General features: G+C 43.7%; 1 protein-coding gene across 1 annotated transcript; it reads right to left on the bottom strand.

Moving 5' to 3' along the window:
• Window positions 1-17914: 17914 nt before the first annotated feature.
• lsm6 (LSM6 homolog, U6 small nuclear RNA and mRNA degradation associated) lies at window positions 17915-19507 on the bottom strand. The gene is made up of 4 exons (XM_028978055.1): window positions 19411-19507; window positions 18938-19032; window positions 18757-18870; window positions 17915-18098 (listed from the first exon to the last, which is right to left on the bottom strand). The coding sequence occupies exons 2-4, from the start codon at window positions 19029-19031 to the stop codon at window positions 18064-18066; spliced, it is 243 nt and encodes an 80-aa protein (XP_028833888.1). The 5' UTR covers window position 19032; window positions 19411-19507; the 3' UTR covers window positions 17915-18063.
• Window positions 19508-20841: the final 1334 nt, after the last annotated feature.

Below are 20841 nucleotides of genomic sequence, written 5' to 3'. Positions count from 1 at the left end.
TCTCCAGATTTTCACCAGAAACAACAAGAATAATTTACTATACAAGAGTACCCAGATGTCCAGATGGGGTGTCAACTTCCCAAGATGTTTAACCAGGATTATTATAAATACTACATGATGACATCATGTTTTTTTGAAGTGCATGTTTTCAGGGTTTCAGGTGTAATTTATGCTGAGTTCTGATCCAGGACCCCGAAGCACCCACTTTTCGTGCAGTCACCGCTTTAACATTGTCTCCACTTTCCAAGCATTTCTGGTGGGGCTCGCGGTGAAGCGCTGTCACGTTCGACTAGGGTCGGTTCTGACAGGGCGTCATGTGAAAGAGAAGGAGCGAGGGAGAGAAAGCGGCAAGCCAGTCTATGGCTTGGATATTTCCGTGTCTCTGTGGACAGCTGGTAATGCAGCGCATTAAGTGCCCATCCTCATCCGATCGCACCAGGCACTCATCCCGTCCCCCTCCACACTTCCCCATCTCCTCCTGTCTGGATCTCCATCTCTCTTAGCCAGAAATGACTCCGGTCGAAGGAAGAATCCATTTCCAATGTGTGCTTTGGAGCAGAGCCCTGACAATGCATGGCAGATTAGAGAGACATTTCTGATGAATCTTTCATGGACACTTTTTCCATCTTTTTTCTTCTCCGTAGATCCTCTCTATCTCTATCTCTCTCTCTCCTCTCACACTGTAGAAGCGTGTGCCTGTTTGGGATGTCATCTCAGTGGGTCCTGGGGTAGATGGGGAAAGTGACAAAGAACCCATGGAGTGGTGCATTAAAATTAATCCATGAATAACACACACACACACACACACACACCTGGATTGTCTGGAACATGGCAAATATGTCCATAAAGGCAGTTTCCCCACTGAAAGGTAAATCAGCTTCACGTCTTCATCCACTCTTTTCTGTGATTTGAAGTATTTTGTTAATTTGCATAAATGCTGATTCATTATGCTAATTATATCTTTGAGTCTGAACAGTTTTCTTTTCTTTGACATCCTCAGCCGCTTTAAAATGGCACTTTAAAATTAATGGCAGCAGAAAATATCAACCCATATCAAAACGTGACATGGTGTTCCTCTGTCTTATTCCCTTTGAAATGCCAAGAACAACAGGCGTGAAGAGGCTGACACGTTCTTTTACACGCATCCTGCCTCACATACACATGCAGGCGAGCGTCAGTCCACTCCATTACATATCCGTGTACATACCTGCATCACTTCAATCACAGTGACAACAGTAATGATAATGAATTTTCTAGCAAATAGTTAGTGTTCAAATATTAGAAAATAAGAATCAGGAGGGTTTATTGCCGGCCCACGTACACAGATGGTTGAAATAATGTTCTCTGATAAGACATACAGTGATGTACGATAAGACATCCATACATAGAGATATGACAAGCAAAACTAAGAAAAGATAGCAGCACCAGGCATTGACACAAGGTTTTAAAGAGTCAAAGTTATAACAGCATGAAAACTGTTTAAACAATTCTGTTTCAAAGGGTTCAGTGCAATGGAAATTTTTACCATTAAAAAAAAATAAAATATTGGTCAATACTGAAGCTAATACTAATGTTTCAGTACCAAAACATTACCAGCATGCATCAACAGCCATAATTGTGTGTGTGTGTGTGTGTGTGTGTGCGCATTCAAAAAGCAACTTCTTCTGACAGCATTTAATCGTGCTGTACAGTACTGTCAGGGCGCAAATCCTGACCAACCAAGATCAGGTCTCATCCGAAATACCAATCAGCTGCGTTCACAACTATTCCGATTGCATTTTTTTTGCATTTCAATGTATAATATACACAATTTGTTACACTGAGAATATGCTGCAAATACTTAGTGTTCACGGATTTCGAGAAGGTTCTGTGTTCTGTGTCAAATCAATGACAGTGACTGACAGAGCAGTCTGCTTCACACCAATGCACGTGTGTTGACGGTGTAAATTCAGTGTTACACTGATACTACACTACTGTACCGAGGCTGTATTGAGTGGATTTATATTATTTTGTGATATATGCACAGTAAGAAAATTCTATTCAAAAATAAGAGTGTTCTCACTTTCTTCTCTTCTTTCTCGGAACATTCAGGACCCTGTCTTCCAGGTGTGGGTGACGCTTTCCCACTTTCCTCTCAGCAAACCGCAAATGTCCATTTCAGGAGGCAAAAAAAGCCGAGAGGGGCAGCAGTGCGAGATATGCTGATTGTTAATAATTCATGACGCTCCATTTCGACTCAAGGTAGGCCTCCTCGCTACCCGCAAACAGTCGCTTGTCTGGTTAAATCAGAGGAACTGTCGCTTTTGTGGATGTCTGTTTACAAAATAAGAGGCTGAAAATGAGACCTGCTCCCAGCGGGCCGCTGACTTGTTTAAATATGAATAATAAATACAAATTAGATAAATAATTCCGCCCGCTCAATTATTAAGTGAAGACGAGAAACTTGCTGAAAATCCAACTTGGGTTGTGAGGACGGCGTGGTTTAAGTCTGGAGTCGAGTCAGGGGGACGGCGCTGCACCCCGCTGTGTGAGCCACCAGCGCTCCGCTGCTTCTTCGCAGGGAGTCGCCGGGGAAACGCTGGTCCTAACCGAGGTCTCAGGTCGGCAGGTGAAATGAGGCCAGCTAAAGCACCTATACCCGGCCCCGAATGTGCTGATTCCCCGCCGTTAAATAAAGCTATTTCACTGTACACAGGAAGCGGCTTCCTGTCTCTAATGGCGTCATTTAGAGTTGACTGTTTCAAACGAGGTTAATGTCTTCTTGCCCAGAGGGCCCCGTATACCTTAACAGAAAAACTCTTTTTGGTTCAGCTTCCATTAAATAAGAACACTGCAGTCTATTAACAATGTGTATGTGTTTGTGTGTGTGCCGGTATGTGTAAGACTGAGAGTCATTTAGTAATTGTGTGTGTGTATGAATGTGTGTGTGTGTGTGTGGTTATGTTTAACGTGTAAATGGTGCGGAAGAACAATGCTGCCGGGCCTGACAGGTTGTTAAATACACTGTAAAAGCCTTGGGTGGCCTGCATTATGAATCCACCCATCAGACCCCCTCCGGGGGGGCAGGAGGTGGGCAAGGTGCCCTGGAGCAGCCACCCCCCACCTTCCTACCAGACCTGTACACACACAGAGCTGGGAACGCTGACGTGGCCACAAGCACATACGATTCCTCTGCATGGAGCACAAACTTCAGTAAACCCTGGAATGACGGCGCAGTGGCATTCGGTGTGTGCTACAAAACAAATTTAATGTCAGGATTGTACAAAAATATTTATTTTGCTGTTTCTGTTCACACATCATATATTCACAGATTTCTTAGAATTTCAAAAAAAATTATAAATTATCTGCAATCCATGTGGGAAAGCGCAAGATAATGTCATTTCAAATGAGAATTCAACAAAATGTTTAAAAACTGGAAACATCTGACATTTCTCTGCATTCTACACCTGTTTGGAATTATGGTAGAACAGGACACTGCATTTCAAAATTGTGTTTAGATCATTGTATTTTAGTTAGCTTTTCATTTTGTTAATTTATGGTACCACCTCTCTAAATGCTTAGATGTTTAATGCCAACCTTACATACAGTATGTCTATTAGTGGCAGTGGTTGGCCTAGCAGGTAAGAAATCAGACGAAATCAGAAAGTTGCCGAACCGCCGAATCCCGAACCACCAATGCTGCCACTGACCAAAGCATTGTCCCCACATGGCTGCCCACTGCTCACCGAGGGTGGTGGGTTAAAAGCAGAAGACACATTTTGTTAGGTTCACTGTGTGCTGTGCTGTGTTTTACAATGGCAATCACTTCCTCTTTTGTTAAATCTATTTGAATATATTGACATATTATTACATAAAATATTGTTACTATGTATTATTTACCATTTATGTCTATTGTTGTTTAATTTTAGTAAACTAATTGAATGGACGAATTGATCGCGTATTATGCATTGGAGCAGATTCCTGAAGAACGGATCTCTCCATGATCCCCCGGTCAGGGGCGGACAGACATGCCTTTCGGAGTCGGGCTGGTTTTGCTGTATAATTCTGCCCCCTTGTGGACATGAGCGGACATGCCGCAATTTTCCCAATTCGTCCAGGACACGTCACACGTTACACCGGTCCTGCTTCTTTCTGGGTCTCTGTCGTCTGAAAGCTGTCAGCCGATGGACAAATCTCAGCCACCGATGATTGGCAGTTGAAGCATTTTAAATACAAATGCAATTTGGTGCACGAATAACCGCAGTATCATAGTGATATAAAAATAAAAAAAGTGTACATTGCATGGAATCTCAGACATGTAATCTGTAATAAAAACACACAGTACAGTGAGCCCTCCAGCAATACACAATTTCTTCAGAAGACTTCTTGCTGAAGTCATAACTCATACACAACATCTCAACACAACACATTAACACAATTTTTCCAACAGCCTCATTGGTTGCTATAGAAGCAATGATCAATTTGAAAATGATAATTCTCACGTTTAAGTGCATCCAGAACCGTGCCCCTTCTGATCTGTCTGCACTTCTTCAAATCTCTACTCCTTCCCGCTGTCTCAGGTCATCTTGTACCACTCACCTTGATAAGGCCATCTTATCACCATGGGGAACAGAGCTTTCAGTTGCTGTGCTCCTTGGCTCTGGAACTCACTTCTGCCTGACGTTAGGAATTCAGGTTATCTTCCTTCATTTAATTCACGGCTCAAAGCTTATTGTGTTGCTTTTTAATTTTTTTTTTATTATATTCTGTAAGGCGACCTTGGGTTTTAGAATGGCACCCTGAAATAAAATATGTTATTATTATTATTATGAGGATATTATATATGGAGTTTTATTATACAGGACAGGAGGAGCCACTGGACCTGCTCATCTGTCAAGTGTAAAATATTCCTGTCCGAGTAAGAGACAGCAGAGATAATTAAATGGATAAAAGATGTATAGGGTCTCTTAAGAGAATGTAAAATTAATGCCTGCCTAAAAGTATCACTTTCCAGCCACTTCATCTGGAGACAATCGGCCTCAGCTCTCCACCAGCAGCAGACCAAAGCAGCGGGGTTCATAAACGTGTGCAGTTGACTTACTCTGAGTTGTCCCGATGAGCTGAATCCGGGTGGGAAGCAGTCACATCACCAAGTGCAGAAATGTGGCCAACCAGGTGAAGTGGGGCTCACAGTTAACAGATAATTAACGTTAACGTAGGTTTGGGATTTGAGTTTCCCAGCTACCTCAACTTCCAGATGGGTGGGTAAAACTACAGGAAGGAATGAAGCAGACAGGTCAGAGTTCTGGTCATTTTGAGGATGGGATCTGCTTACGATCATTTCTCTGCAGCATGGAAATAAATGGTTTCATAGAACGATATTACTTTAACACCGCGAAGAGCCCTGGCTTCGAGCAGCTGAACCCAAAAAAACAAGATGGACATCAAACTACACAATCATGAAAGCAAAGGATAAAAAATAAAAGGGTAGTTTCAGGTGAAACCAGCCAAGACGCAATACAGGAGATCAGAGACCAAAAAGCAAACAGAAAGCTCTCTTTCAAGATCAGACAAACATTTTCGCATGTCCACAGCCTCCTTTCCTCCGTTTAACTAATTCTCTTTATTTCTCCCAGTTCCAGCCTTGGAGTAACACTCGTGTTATCTATTACTTAAGATGTTATGATTCTGAGCTCCTAAGCAGAATATTTATTGTTTTTCTATTAATAATTTCTTTTTGGCAAACACATCTTGTAAGATCTTGAACAGCCTGTTTAATATGTTAAACAGTCTGTATGATATGCTGCCCAGTTAATATTTCACTCTGGTTTAAAAAGACAAAGCTTTTAAAAAGTCCGCTATTGTGAGGGAGCTACAAGGCTTCATCTTCGTGGACTCTCAAATCCTCCTTTCATCTACGAAGCCTTAGCAGAATTTGATTCATATCCCATGCTCCCGCTAATATTTTACATGCATATTTCATGACAGTTCATCTACAATAATTGTTTTGCATTGTTTCTGTTCAAATTTTCATTTTGCTTGAGCTTTAAAAGCGACTATCTTGCTGAGAGACAGTTTTCCTCGGTGGGAATTGCTGTCAGGATAAACTGACGGAGCTGGCCGCGCCCTGAGCATTTCCTTTAAATTCATTACAATGGCGAAAGATAAGAGATTCAGGTCAATTAAAATGGAGGAACCAGGGGACAATCGCTATGCATTTGAATTAAGTGGCAGTGAAAGTGGCAGTGGATGACAGTAGAGGGCGCACTCGGGCTAAAAAATAAAATAAAATGAAGTAAGGACACCAGCATCAAAACATCATGGAGATGGCAGAAAGTCAAAAATGTTTAAAAGGCCCCAAATCTGTTCTCAATAAGCCATAATAATGGCCTGACCCTGATAACATATTTAGTCAGAATTTCTGTAGTGGAGCATGACACTAAATGTGTTTTCTTTATTTTCATGACCATTTACATTGGTAGATTCTCACTGAAGGCATCAAAACTATGAATGAAAACGTGTGGAGTTATGCACTTAACAAAAAGTGGAGACCTGGCCTCCACAGTCACTGGACCTGAACCCAATCGAGATGGTTTGGAGCGAGCTGGACTGCAGAGTGAAGGCAAAGGGGCCAACAAGTGCTAAACACCTCTGTCAAGTACATTTACATTTACAGCATTTATCAGACGCCCTTATCCAGAGCGACTTAAAATCAGTAGTTACAGGGAGCAATTTAGGGTTAAGTGTCTTGGAGCAATTAAGTCTCCCTGGAGCAATTTAGGGTTAAGTGTCTTGCTCAGGGACACAATGGTAGTAAGTGGGATTCGAACCCGGATCTTCTGGTTCATAGGCGAGTGTGTTACCCACTAGGCTACTACCACCCTTAAGTACATGACTACACATGTGTTCATTCGTAGTTTTGATGCCTTCAGTGAGAATCTACCAACATAAATGGTCATGAAAATAAAGAAAAAACATTGGAATATGAGTAAGCGCTGGATAAGTACTGGGAACTTATCAGTGCTCCCACCATACTAACCAAGTGTAATGTCAGCACAGCCATAATTACAGGGTAAGTGCAGGGAACTAAGCTTCACTGACAGTCATGTCCTGGCACCACTGGACTACCAGATAGTGCCACATCCTCGTCCACGTTGCTGTCTCATTATCTGTGTGCATTTACATTTTACATTTACAGCATTTACCAGACTTACAGTCAGTAGTTACAGGGACAGGGTTAACACTCAGGGTTAAGCGTCTCCCTCTGGAACACAATGGTACTTACTATATTTGTGAAATATTTAAATTATTACACAGTAACCCAGATCATTATTATACACTGCTTTAAAAAAATACATTAGCTTTCAATTGGGAAAAACATGTTGATAAAGAATGAGTAAAGTGGGGATGCCTAAGGATGCCATATCATTTGATGGAAATGAAACCTACAGAGGGCTTATTTCAAAGTCACCATGAAACACCATGTGTTTGCATGGATGGCTAACAATGTCAGATCCTGCTTTTTATGAGATGATGCATGGTGTCCTGAGGTCTCTCCTCCCAGATCCTGACCAGGGCAGCCCTGAGCTTCTAGACAGTCTGAGGTGCAACCTGGTGGCACCAGAGGGACCTAAACACGATGTCCCAGAGATGTTCTATAATATTTAGGTCAGGCTAGGAAGGAAGCCAGAAAACGGTGTCAATTCCTTCATCCTCCAGGACCTGCCTGCATACTCCTGCCACATGAGGCCGGGCATTATTATGCACCAGGAGGAACCCAGGACCCAGCGAAGGGTCTGACAAAGGGTCTAGGGATTTGATCTTGATACCTAATGGCAGTCAGGGTGCCATTGTCCATCCTTGTCCAAAGTAAACCTGCTCTCATCTGTGAAAAGAACAAGGCAGCAATGCCACCTGCAAATGCTGGTGTTCTCGGGCAAATACCAGTCAAGCTCCACAGTGCCGTCTGTTAAGCACAGGGCCCACCAGAGAATATCAAGCCCTCTTGAAGTCTGTTTCTAATGGCCACTTTGTAGAGCTCTGGCATTATTAATCCTCTTTGCACAAAGAAGGAACCAGCACTGAACCTGACCCAAGCCAAATAGAAAGACTGTCTGTGGCCTCCACCTGCAAAACCACTCCTGTTTTTGGGGACGTCTCCTTGTTGCCCCTAGGTTCATTAGTGAACCGACTCTTACTTTCATTAACACCACAACAACCCCCTCTGCTACTTAACTGACCAGATTTATGTCTCAGAATGTAAACTGGCTTGATACTATATTCTGTTTTTTAAAAGGGTTCCCTTTATTAAATTAATTCAAAATGCCATCTTTTGTTTTTGCCGATCATCCCGCTTCCTCCATGTTTCACACAAATACCTATTTGTACTACTTGTGTTTTGTGCCTCCTTCCCGATTCCTGTAATAAAGATGAATGTCCATGTAATTACCTGAATATCATTTGTACCTAAGGAACCTATATTTTTGTACAACAAACAAAAATTATTTTTACATTGCCTAATATTTCCTCTTATTTCAGAAACTTTTACATATTTGTTCTTATGATGTATGTAGCAGGTAATACATGGGACTAGATATTTTATTATTTTCTAATTTGCATAAACCTTTTCTAGTACTTTTTTCTAGAAAATTATCGTACTTCACCCTGTATCAGATGAGCTGTGATTTAAAGTGCTACTGTACCATGTTCACCATTCCAACAGCTGCAGTTCTGTGGTCAGAGGTTTTCTGAATTCTCTCCCCTTCTGCAACACAGCCAAGAGGACAAGCTTTCAGAGTGAGATGTGAGATGTGACACTCAACATTCCGACTGGTGGAATGTAACAAAGTATTTGTACTTCGTTACTGTACTTAAGTACATTTTTACGTATCTGTACTTTACTTAAGTAAAAATAACAAGGCATACTTTTTATTTTACTCCACTACATTTGTACTTTCTACCCCACTACATTTCTACAATTTATGCCGTTACTCGTTACATTTTATGAACACAATTCCCTCAAAATCTTGCATGAAAAAATAGTTCGCCTATGGCGTTCTGGCGTTGTTTGCCATTTCCTACCAATCAGACTTTATTAGCTCCAATGATGGCAGAGCGCGCGTCAGTTCGCAGCACGAGACCGGCTTGATAAACATATAGAGGTAAGCTATGCTATGGTATGCTATGTTTTTGGGTATGTTATGACACGTTATGATACTATTATCTAGCGAAATGTATGTGTTGACATACATAAATGGTATAAAAATCACACCTGTGTAGCTTCACAGTGGTAGGAGACAAATGGTTTATTAGATCAGAGAAGATAACTTAATGTCTTTGCTAGCATAATGTCCAGCTCAGTGTTGTGCTAGTTCACACTGAAAAAGAACTAGTTCAGGTTCATAGTTCATTTTTTTTAATTTGAACCAAGTTCATAGCTCAAAAAATGAACTAGTTCACGTTCGTTCTTTAGTTTTTTTTTTTTCTTTCAGTCCGTGAAAATGTAAACAAACTGCTTCTGCAGAGGCGTCCGGACTCGAAGCACCAGCCATGCTAGCCTGTAACCAGCAGTCTCGCCAGAGTGAACGTCACTCACGTTCACGTTCATCAATTGTAAACTTATTCGTTCAGTTCAGCGTTCACGAAAAATAGGAACACGTACAGGAAGTTGTCACTGACCAATCAGAACCTGTTGTTTCTGATGCCACCCCCCAGAGGTGTTGAATCTTCACGCACAACTATTGACACAGGAATGTCTCAGACAAAAGGCATGTAAAACAGAGGTGCCGAATCTTCACGCACAACCACCGGCACAGGAACCTCACACATCTTCTTGTATACAGCTGCTATGCAAGACAAAAGCATGGTCCTGCGACACCCAATCTTACACTGTTGTGTTTCCCTTTTACTGCTCTTAACAGAAATGTTGAATAGTTTTGCAAGTACATAAATGATTTAAAGATATATCATGTCCTGATTGGTTTATCTTAATGGTATATTACATTTACATTACATTTTAGTGGGTAATACCTAGTAGATAACTTGTCATCCACATAATTCTAAGGTACGCACAGTATTGCAGAGTGCACGCACTATAAGCACACCAAACATGCCAATACACATATACTGGGGGGCAGTGGTGGCCTAGTGGTTAAGGAAGTGGCCCCGTAATCAGAAGGTTGCTGGTTCGAATCCCGATCTGCCAAGGTACCACTGAGGTGCCACTGAGCAAAGCACCGTCCCCACACACTGCTCCCCGGGCACCTGTCATGGCTGCCCACTGCTCACTAAGGGTGATGGGTTAAATTCATCAATTAAATTCAGAGGACAAATTTCACTGTGCGCACTGTGTGCTGTGCTGCTGTGTATCACGTGTGACAATCACTTCACTTTCATACTGTATAATTGCTTGTAATTATTACGAGCAATGACATCAGTACAGGCATAAGTCAGTATATGTACTATGCTTTTACAAAATGGCACACCCCAGATGTTGAGACAAACCATTGTGTGAGTACTTTTACTTAAAAAATACTTTAAAGTAAATTTAAAAGTAAGTACTTAGGACTTTTACTTAAGTAAGATTGTTGATGTAGCACTTCTACTTTTACTTGAGTACATATTTTGCAGGTTACTTGTATAATAAAATAATATGCTCTCAATACAAAAGTCAGGATACAGTTGATAGTTGCGTGACTGATAATTACAGTTGATACGATGCAGATCACGAACATTCGTTATGTTATTTATGCACTGGTCAAGTTGAGCCAAAATGACCCTCGTGTCAATGCGAAACACCCCGTTGTCCGCTTGTGATGCTGACTGTACCTGAGGTGAATTCAGGTCACATACGTCCTCTCCTGAGCCTCTGTGCCTGGGCTGCCTCTAATTGTAATGCAAACTCGCATCTTTATAAAAACTGCTCCTCATTACTCACCGAGGTCCTTGACATGGGTCGGCCCTGAAGTGCAAACTAATATATCTCTGCTTAAAAGCATTACCTGTATGCAACCTTGCCTTGTAAAACTAATGCACAAGACATATTTTTTAAGATGGCTGAATGCATATTCGCCAGAGCACGGCAGACGGAGACCCCATCATCCCCTTCCCTCCTGACACCGTGGTCGATAAAATTTTCAAAGTGACACGCAGCGGCAGGTGTAAGTGGCCATTGAGTTTAATGGTGTCCCATTGTCCCCGCTGTACTTTATTGCAGTCCCAGCCACATCCGAAGCCAGTTGTGGGTTTGGCCTGGCAAGACTGCAGACAAGAGGAGAGGACAGGGAGCCGACGCGGTGCAAACTGTGGGCTCTGGTTTAATCACGTTTATTACAATGCCCTGCCCCCTGGGACTGCATCTAGTGTGTGTGTGTGGTTGACATCCCTGATGAGCCACAGACGGTCGCCAGTCATAATTCTCCTGTCTGCGCTTACCCTTGAGCAATATCACACTAGTTCAAGTGCATTGGGCTGAGATCACAAGCACACACAGACACACAAAACATAAACACCACAAATGCAAAATACTAGACATATGCAAATTCAGAAATTCACCACAAACAGCACCCTCATTCACACACAAAAACACCACACGTTTTCAAATTCACCACATTACCACCATCACCCTCACAAACAAACACACCTACAGAAACACAGGACCCTCATTCAAACATTCAAATACCACATACACATCCGCAAAAATAGCACACACATAGAAAAAACTCATTCACACACAAAATCACCACACACTTAGTGGCCTAGCAGTTAAGGAAGTGGCCCCGTAATCAGAAGGTTGTCGGTTCGAATCCCAAAGCGCCAAGGTGCCACTGAGGTGCCACTGAGCAAAGCGCCGTCCCCACATGCTGCTCCCCGGGCGCCTGTCATGGCTCCCACTGCTCACTCAGGGTGATGGTTAAATGCAGAGGACACATTTCATTGTGTCACCGTGTGCTGTGCTGTGTATCACAATGACAATCACTTCACTTTGTACTTTGTGCATAAATTCACCACATTACCACCATCACCCTCACACATCCAGAAACACAGGACCCTCATTCAAACACTCAAATACCACTCACACATATGCATCCACAAAAATAGCACAAACAAATACCACAGACATATATGAAAAACGAATTCACACACAAAAACACCGCACACAGACTCGAGTATATACAAATAACCGACTGACACACAGAAACAGCATACATTTGGGGTGGTAGCAGCTTAGTTGGTAACACACTCGCCTATGAACCAGACCCAGGTTCAAATCCCACTTACTACCATTGTGTCCCTGAGCAAGACACTTAACCCTGAGTGTCTCCAGGGGGGCTGTCCCTGTAAATACTGATTGTAAGTCACTCTGGATATATAAATGCTGTAAATATATTATTTTGTGCAAACACAAAACACATTGTTGATTCTCCTTTACTTACCTACTATGCAACTATGTAACTAAAACTTTTATGATATCAGCATATTATTAACTGAATTAATTATCTTTTGGTCGATGGGGACATTTGAAGTAAGGACATTTGCTAACATATAAGGACATTGCCAAAAAACACATATGCGTACGTAGAAAAACACACATTCGTGCTGGCATGTGAGACGCTTCACACACAGCTTGTGCAAAGTGTACCAACACACTCGTCTCGAGACATGCACCCGTACGTAAACACACAGGTGCTCCCTTACACACGCGGTCTTGTGTTTCCACGCATGCAGCATGACGCACCAGCTTTAGTGTCACCGCATGAATAATGCACTGAATTTGTACCCGGGTGGGAGGCGAAGTGGGGGGGGGCTGGCTAATTTAAAAATAATCTCCTCCTATCTGGCCAACGATGGCTCTTTCTCGGTGATATTTTTACTTGCCCGCAGTATTCAAGTGACTTAAGACGTGAGCCTGAGGCACCGAGCGGGGGGATAATTCTCGACTGTCGCCCACGTGCTTATTGGTCCATTTGCGAGCAGCATTCTTCATCTCTGCGAGCAGCGTTGTCCGAGGCCTGGCTCGTCGTCGTGGCGCGCGTTCGCCCGAGCTGCCTTCTCTGCCTCGTTCTGACACTCTCGGAGGGATTTACCCATAAATCATCGCCCTTTGCCGTGCGCCGTGGTTTCAGCTTTTACGAGCGCTGCTGGGTTGTTCGTTCTGAAATGCACGCACACACGCGCACACAAACAGCGTTTGCCCTTTTGAGGAGCAGTCACCTGCACTGCCACAAGATATGACAGGAATTCAAACTCAGGTCAAAGGTCGGCAATGGCTCCTAATTGCTGCTGCGTTTCGGCGGGCAGCTCGGGCCGCCTGACAGTGCTGCCGCAGCGGCGACGCGAGGAGGGGAAACAAAACACTCTGGCAATTCCATTAGCATGTTGGGTGCTTGCCAACGACACTCCGAATTACGTTCAGCGGTGGACAAATTGGCAGTCAAAATGATGTTGTGAAGAGGGCTAATTGCTTGAGTGCAGGGTTAGTTTGTATTTCATGCAGGTCTCAAATGTACTGGGAGCAGGGCCACCGAAACAAACAAAAGTCACCTGTCTGAAGAGCAACGGAGAGAAACGTGGATACGTGGATTCAAAGGGTCCATTCAGTCCAGGCTGAAAGAATATTCGAGACCAAAGAAAGGGTCTGGTAGTACCGGACAGTTGGTGTGTGGAGCAGAAGAAGGACCACTGGTCAGATATTATGAAGAACCTTGTTTGGCCTGTTTTGGCCAAGCGTCTTGGATCAATCCACTGCAACGATATTTCAGTTCATAACAGGCTTACACACATTACTGACACACCCCAAATCAAGACAGCGGTGACAGTGGTGGCCTAGCGGTTAAGGAAGCGGCCCCCGTCATCAGAAGGTTGCCGGTTTGAATCCCGATCCGCCAAGGTGCCACTGAGGTGCCACTGAGCAAAGCGCCGTCCCCACACGCTGCTCCCCGGGTGCCTGTCATGGACAAATTTCACTGTGTGCACCGTGCTGTGTATCACAAGTGACAATCACTTCACTTTATCACTTCATTAAGGCAACGCACACCAAACAGCCATATCAATAAAACCAAAGAGAGTGGCAGAGATCGGCATTGATTATCTGGGTTATCCAATGGGGTGAATATTAGGTAGCAGGTGAACAGTTATTTCCTGTGTGGCAAGCAGGAGAAATGGTGTGAGGATCTGAGTCACAAGAACCAAATTGTGATGCTGGATGACTAAGGATCTCCAGAATAGCAGGTTCTGTGAGGTGCCCATGTCATGCAGTGGTCAGTGCATACCAAATGTGCTCCAAGGAAGGGCAAACAGTCAAGCAGTTACAGGATCACAGGCCTCCTAGGCTCATTGCCATCTGTGGGGAGTGAAGGTTAACCCGTCTGGCTTGATTCCACAGAACACTTACTGAACCACAAAACCTTAAGTGCACTGCAGTTTGTGTACATGGCTGTGTAGCTGCAGACCAGTCCAGGCTGACAGGTCACCACCATCAAAAGTTCCTACATGGGCCACACAGCAATAGAAGAACGTTGTGTGGATCATCACATCATCTTGTGGATGGCCGAGCACTTTCACTTCAGCTCCTGAAATGCCGAAATTATGGAAAGTTAAGGAAAATGACAAAACAAAGTGATGCTCTGACATCCCACCTTCCAAAACATTGTAAAATGTTACACCCCTTCATGAAAACTGTGGTAATGCCCCTTTCAGCAATATAATGCATATTTAAGTGCATACTAGTTTGAAGATACGAAAAAGCAGGGCTGAGCCGACCACAGATCTTAATCTGATCCAGCATCTGTTGGAAGAAAATCCAATCCATGAACTTTTGGGACATCTGCTGCTAACATGCTGATCCCAGACACCACAGGAAACCTTCAGAGGTCTTTTCTGAGTCCATGATGCGTCATGAAAGGAGTATTAGGCAGGTGGTTTTAATGTCGTGGCTGATTAGCGTATTCAAGTGCCAGCATCTGTGGTAGAAAAATAAAAGGCCCCAGGGTCGTCTCATTTCCCGCTGCCCTGCCAGGGTGTCTGGATCGAGAGGAATTTCATTTTGGAGCAGATTCCGCATTCGGACCAGGTACCGTCTCCTCAGATTCTCGGACGCGTCTCACATGGTTTTGATTTTCTCGAAGGTTTCTGAACGTGTCACTCAAAGTCACACACGGGTGCTCCTAAAACCGGATATTATTTTCACAGATTTGTAAGTATTCACGTTTATTTCCATTACCACTCTTTGCACTCACCCCTCACACACGCTCAAAATCAGGTCTCTCCCTTTGGCTGCATCCAGAATAGCTCTGTTCCGACAGGAAGGTCACAGGTCACACTGAAGGCCAAGGTTGATGGTGCAGAAGTCTATATTAAGAGCACAGGGGCTGCCAGTGTGTTAATCAGCAGCATGTCACGCTGCTGGACTCGATCACCCGCATGGACCGGTAATTTATGCAAATATAAACGATTTACAGTTCCTTTAGGTACAAACCCAAAGACGTGCATGCATTCCCCGGCAGTGGCACAGGCTCAGTACTGTTATTGCAACCGAACTGTATAATTAACAGAAAAAATGCCAGCGTATAAACGCCACGATAAATAACTTATTTACAAAAACTCATTTAGAAACGGCACAGAGTGCACTCATACAAAGACTTACCCCCTGAGGACGGTCCACATTTTACCCCTCCCCTGACGGAATTGTCCAGGGTCTCGTCATTCACTGCTGTTCTTTCCACAATTTTGTAAAACATTATGTTCAAAAAATCCTCCTGCATTCTCGATGTTTAAGCTCAGGTTTGATGCCTGATTCAGGCACGGGTACTGCGGCGCGGCAGCAACGCGTTTGCTGAAACTGCAGAGGTCACGTGGCCGTGTTCTGTTTCCCTGAACCCACTCGGCAGGTTGTCCTGTTCACTGGAAAAGACACGAGTGACAGCTGCTCAGACGGACCGACGGGGAAGTAAAAGTCATTATTAATACCTGACCCCCACAGATATGTGGGACAAACTCCCAGATCCTTTTTTTTTACTCCAGTAATCACTTGATAAACCAAACCAATTCTTCTACGACAAACACCTGGTGGGCTGTTCATCTATTAGCATTTTAGAATTTTTTTATGAATGGATTATTTCATCCTGAGGTTGGAGTTAAGCTGTGTGTGTGTGTGAAGCCCCTGTGGCGCAGCAGGTCGGGGTCTAGCTTGCGGCATGGCGGCCCGCAGCCGATCGGGTGCTGACCCCTCACCCACACATACAGCGCATGCACTTACCTGCTTAAGCAGCTGGTGGTGCTGTAGGACCTGATCTGGACGTTCCTGGCACGGGTCCATTTAATGACAGCATCACCCCCGCTGATCTGAATACGCCTGATGTCTGCGGCCCCCCTCCATCAGCTCGTACAAACGCTGCGCACTGCTGCTGCAGCCGAGCTCCCCGATGGACACATTTCACATGCTAATTCCGCAGGATGAATTTGATATTTATTGCATGGTCACAGATGCGCTCATGAATTGCCTTTTGACAGTTTGTTGTTGTGGGGGGGTTGTTGTCGTGGCCCATAGGTGGGGTGAGAAAAGCAGCCCCCCACCACCCGCACAGTTCATGGCAGAAAGCCTGCCTTTGTGTTGGGTGGCGCCAGGGTCCAGCATGAGGTCATCGTCATGAGCTGCGCTAATGAGCCTGCTTAGGTACTCTGGGCGGCGAGGTGGTGGAGGGGTTTGGGTTTCAGTTCGCCTCCGCTCACCCCGCCGCAGTCGCCATAACGACTGTGGCCAGCCCTGGGCTGCTGCTGCTGCTGCTGCTGCTACAGACACAGTTTGATCAATACGCCGTCCTTCATCCCGCTGCTGAGGCCGACCTTGGCAGCCTTTTGCCACAGCAACAGATGAATGAAAGCAGAGAAGAGGGGGGGAGAGAGAGGGAGAGGAAGGTCCTGCTTGTCCTTCCTCACCCATTCTCCGCCACCTTGGAATACCAGCGCATCCTAAACAGCTCTTCCTAAACCCAATGAATCACGTCGTGTTTATAGCTTATTACGTCATCTGAATGAACTGATACCATGTTGAGCCTATTTGCTAAATAGCTGGACAGACTCGTGTTTAGGACGACACGGAGCAAGGGATCAATTCATTAACCTCTAACAGTACAGAGCATTTTGACCTGAAAAGCTGCAGCTTTGGCTGTAAACGGGGACGAAAATTCTGGTTTGTCCAGTTTGGAACTGAACAGATTTTCTGTCAAGGGAAAACGGGCTATAAGGCGAAAAGGTAATAAAAAGTGTGCGACTGGTTCTGGACCGCTTCCACGTCACAAACACAGCATCATAAAACCACCTTCTGCACGACTTATATAAACAGACCAGCTATTACACATGACTGAATAGGCAAGAACGACGATCTGTGGCACCTGGCAGTGGGGGAGGTAAACATTTTGTCCTTGAAGTGTGCTGGACTTCTGGGCCAAAGAGTCTTCATCTTGCGGGATGTTCCAGCTCTGCAGTGATCAGGATCTACAGACATGAAAATGGGTGAAGCAGTGACAGGGTCCTGCGCAGTCACAGGCCAGTCTGTGGCCCTTCTGACTTGGGCCTACCACTGTGAGCGTCAGAATCGGAGATGATCATTTCTTTATATCACATACCTGATGACATGGGACCCAGAGACACTATGGGTGAAAAGGTGTGAGTGTGTGTGTGTATATATATATATATAAAAAAAAACAAAAAAAAAAAAACACACACACACATAGACGCAGGGGCAGTGGGGGCTGAGCGGGTAAGGAAACTGAGCAGTCATCGGAAGGTTAAAATCCAGTCCCCATGCTGCCCATTGCCCACCCAGAGCAAAACACTGATCAGCACAATATTGTGTATAACTTATGGTCGAGAGGGAAAAGGAGGAGTGTAAGAAAGGAAAAAAAAAAAAAAAAAAAAAAAAACAGACACACACACATAACGTAAAACTATTTATTGTCAACATTGACTTATTCAAACTTGTTCGAAAAAGAAAAGAAAAAACCCACAAAAATGTCAATTTCATACAAGATTTACTTATACAATAAACATGCATAAAGAAAACCAGGTGTCTTCACATCCTCTTCCTCACATCTTTCTCTTCTGAGTGCTGATATACAAGACTAGAGGGGGCAAAAATATTAAATGTTAGTTACTATTCATGGTTTTGGAGAGTAAGGGTAATTTCACACAAGACCATTAGATGGACAATTAGGTTTAAAAAAAAAGAATCAATTTTGATTTCTCTCATAAATAAAGCACACTTACGCAACATCACGTTTGAAAAGCAACTGCTAAAGCTGTGTCAAACCAAGATAAGACTAGCAAATGCATACTAATCCTGTATATGTGAAATACAGACCTTTTCCATTCCACCAAATCACTCAAGACACCAAAATGATTAACCAATTGACATACAGGATGGCATATGTACATGTTAGTTCTGCTTTACTGATTAAATTGTTTAGTTATCATGACAATTTGTAGGGAAGTGAAACCGGCAATATAACTAGATTTAATTTAATACCAGATTTTCAATTTTAGATCTACAGAGGGTAAAAAATTAGATTCACCATTACAGCCACTCTCTCAAACTGCAAAAATTGACTTAACTCTTCCCCAACGTTCTCTACGAAGATTTAGGATTTGAACGGTTCAGGTTTGAAGCAGCAGCAGTTGCAGTGTTTTTATTTTAAAGACAGGAATTTTGGTAGTAACCATCACCCCGACCCGCTCTTGCATCTGGGAGTAAAAATGAGAAGGGCGTCCCTCAACACCCACCATTGTTTCCCCTCAGAAAGGCGTCCCCGTATTTGTTCTTGAGTTGCCCGTTCACGTACTCCTCCGTCTGCTCCACAGCAATGTTCATGTAGCCGTCCAGACAGGCAAGCACACCTGGACAAAGCAGACTTCACATGATCTCAACTCAAACGGCAGCATCTCCCAGTTGTGCCAAACTCACCCCTGTAATCAACTCCGGAGTTGAGTTTCACCACCACTGGCCTTCCAATGATTTGCTTTAAGAAATCACTGGGGGTCTGTTTTCGCAGGCTCATCCTGGGGAGAGATCGAGGAACAGGTCAGCATTACGAGGAGACTTGGTGGCTGAAATACAAACGCAGCACGAGAATGGAAGAAACCGACATTTCGCTCGCTGCTTTCCGCGAACACTACAGAAATATTATATAGAAAATATAAATATAAAAAATATGCTAAATATTACCCAGCCATGCACGACAAAACGACGCGAAAGTATCGCAAGATAAAAGAAAAGCTCACGACGTGCATGTGGCTAGTACGCAGTCGGCTATAGCTAGCAGTCTCTGCCATTACCCCTGAGCATTCGTAAATATTTAAGTCTCGGCTATTTCACGGATAAAACCGGCTTCGTGGTTACAATCTTTTAAACGCGAATCGTGTACGTTCGCTGCCAACCTTGCACAACGTTCACACGACGATTTGGAGAAAGCCGGCCGGAGGAAACCAATCAACGCTATATAATCCGGGTTCAAGGTACGGAAGCCGAAGAAGCCCAAAGCGAACGAGAAATGCCTTGTCGTTTAATGGCACGGTTGGCGACACGCTTCTCGCTTAAGCAAAGATAAACTCTTACATTTTCATAGTACACGTTATAACATATTATTTTGGTCAAAAACAAAGTAGCATTCATACCATTTAAGTGCGCGCCTTAATTTTTTCATTTTTGCAACTTCATGCAAAATCTGTTTTTTTCTTTTTCATTAAGTTGGATCTAAACTGAATGATAAGTACTTTTGTAATGTTGCAGTAAACACGAAGTAAGTCAAATGAGTCACATTTGTTCTATGAACATTTTTCTAAAGTCCCAATGCTCCTGCCTCAGCATTGTTTAGTATCCCATTCAAATTTTATTATTAATTTTACATCTACATAACGGAATTCCTTTTCATTTCACTTCTGCAAGCTAAAAGTGTTCCAGACAAAAATGAGTGTGTGCAACTATTTTTGCTGATCATAGTTATTCTCTGCAATGGAGTTATTGTGGATGGAATCATGAAAATGTCACTATTTAATTGTAAGATTAAGGGGCATATGCAGGGCTACTAACACTGGGCAGGGACAGATCTGACCCCAGTTAAAAAAGAGCTGGTGATTAAGAGATGGACAGGGTGCTAGTGGAGGATGGGCCATGAAATCACCTGAGTGCTTGTTTGGGTGTGGCAAGTGTGTGACGTCTGCTGCTTTTTATTTCATTGCAATCCCACTTCTGACAGATAATCCTGTTCTTGGGCAGTGGTGGCCTAGCGGAAGCAGCCCTGTAATCGGAAGGTTGCCAAGGTCACACTGAGGTCCCCACACACTTCTCCCTGGGTGGCTGTCATGGCTGCCCACTGGTCACTCAGGGTGATGGGTTAAATGCAGAGGACAAATTTCACTGTGTGCACCGTGTGCTGTGACGATCACTTCACTTTACTCACTTTACACTTAACAAAAAATATTTGCAGTCACTGTTGTTAACCATGGATGTGGCCAGGATATGACAAAGGACATACATTTACCATGTAGCAATACAACGAAAATCATCTAAGCATAAAACATGAGAGCAAGCTAACAAGGTCAGCATAGTTTACCCGTGTCCATTTTACACACTATAATGACCTATAATTTATAATTTACATTATATGGGCAGTGGTGCCCTAGCGGTTAAGAAGGTTGCCAGTTCAAATCCTGATCTGCCAAGGTGCCACAGAGGTGTGGCCAAGGTGCCACCACAAACTGCTCCCTGGGCGCCTGTCATGGCTGCCCACTGCTCACCAAGGGTGGTGGGTTAAAAGCAGAGGACATATATTTTTGGGTCACCGTGTGCTGTGCTGCAGTGTTTCACAA

The sequence above is a fragment of the Denticeps clupeoides genome, chromosome 4 (genome assembly GCF_900700375.1).
Source record: "Denticeps clupeoides chromosome 4, fDenClu1.1, whole genome shotgun sequence".
Classification (NCBI taxonomy): Eukaryota; Metazoa; Chordata; class Actinopteri; order Clupeiformes; family Denticipitidae; genus Denticeps; species Denticeps clupeoides.
The sequence above is the reverse complement of the archived record's forward strand: the minus strand, read 5'-3'. Positions and strand labels throughout refer to the sequence as shown.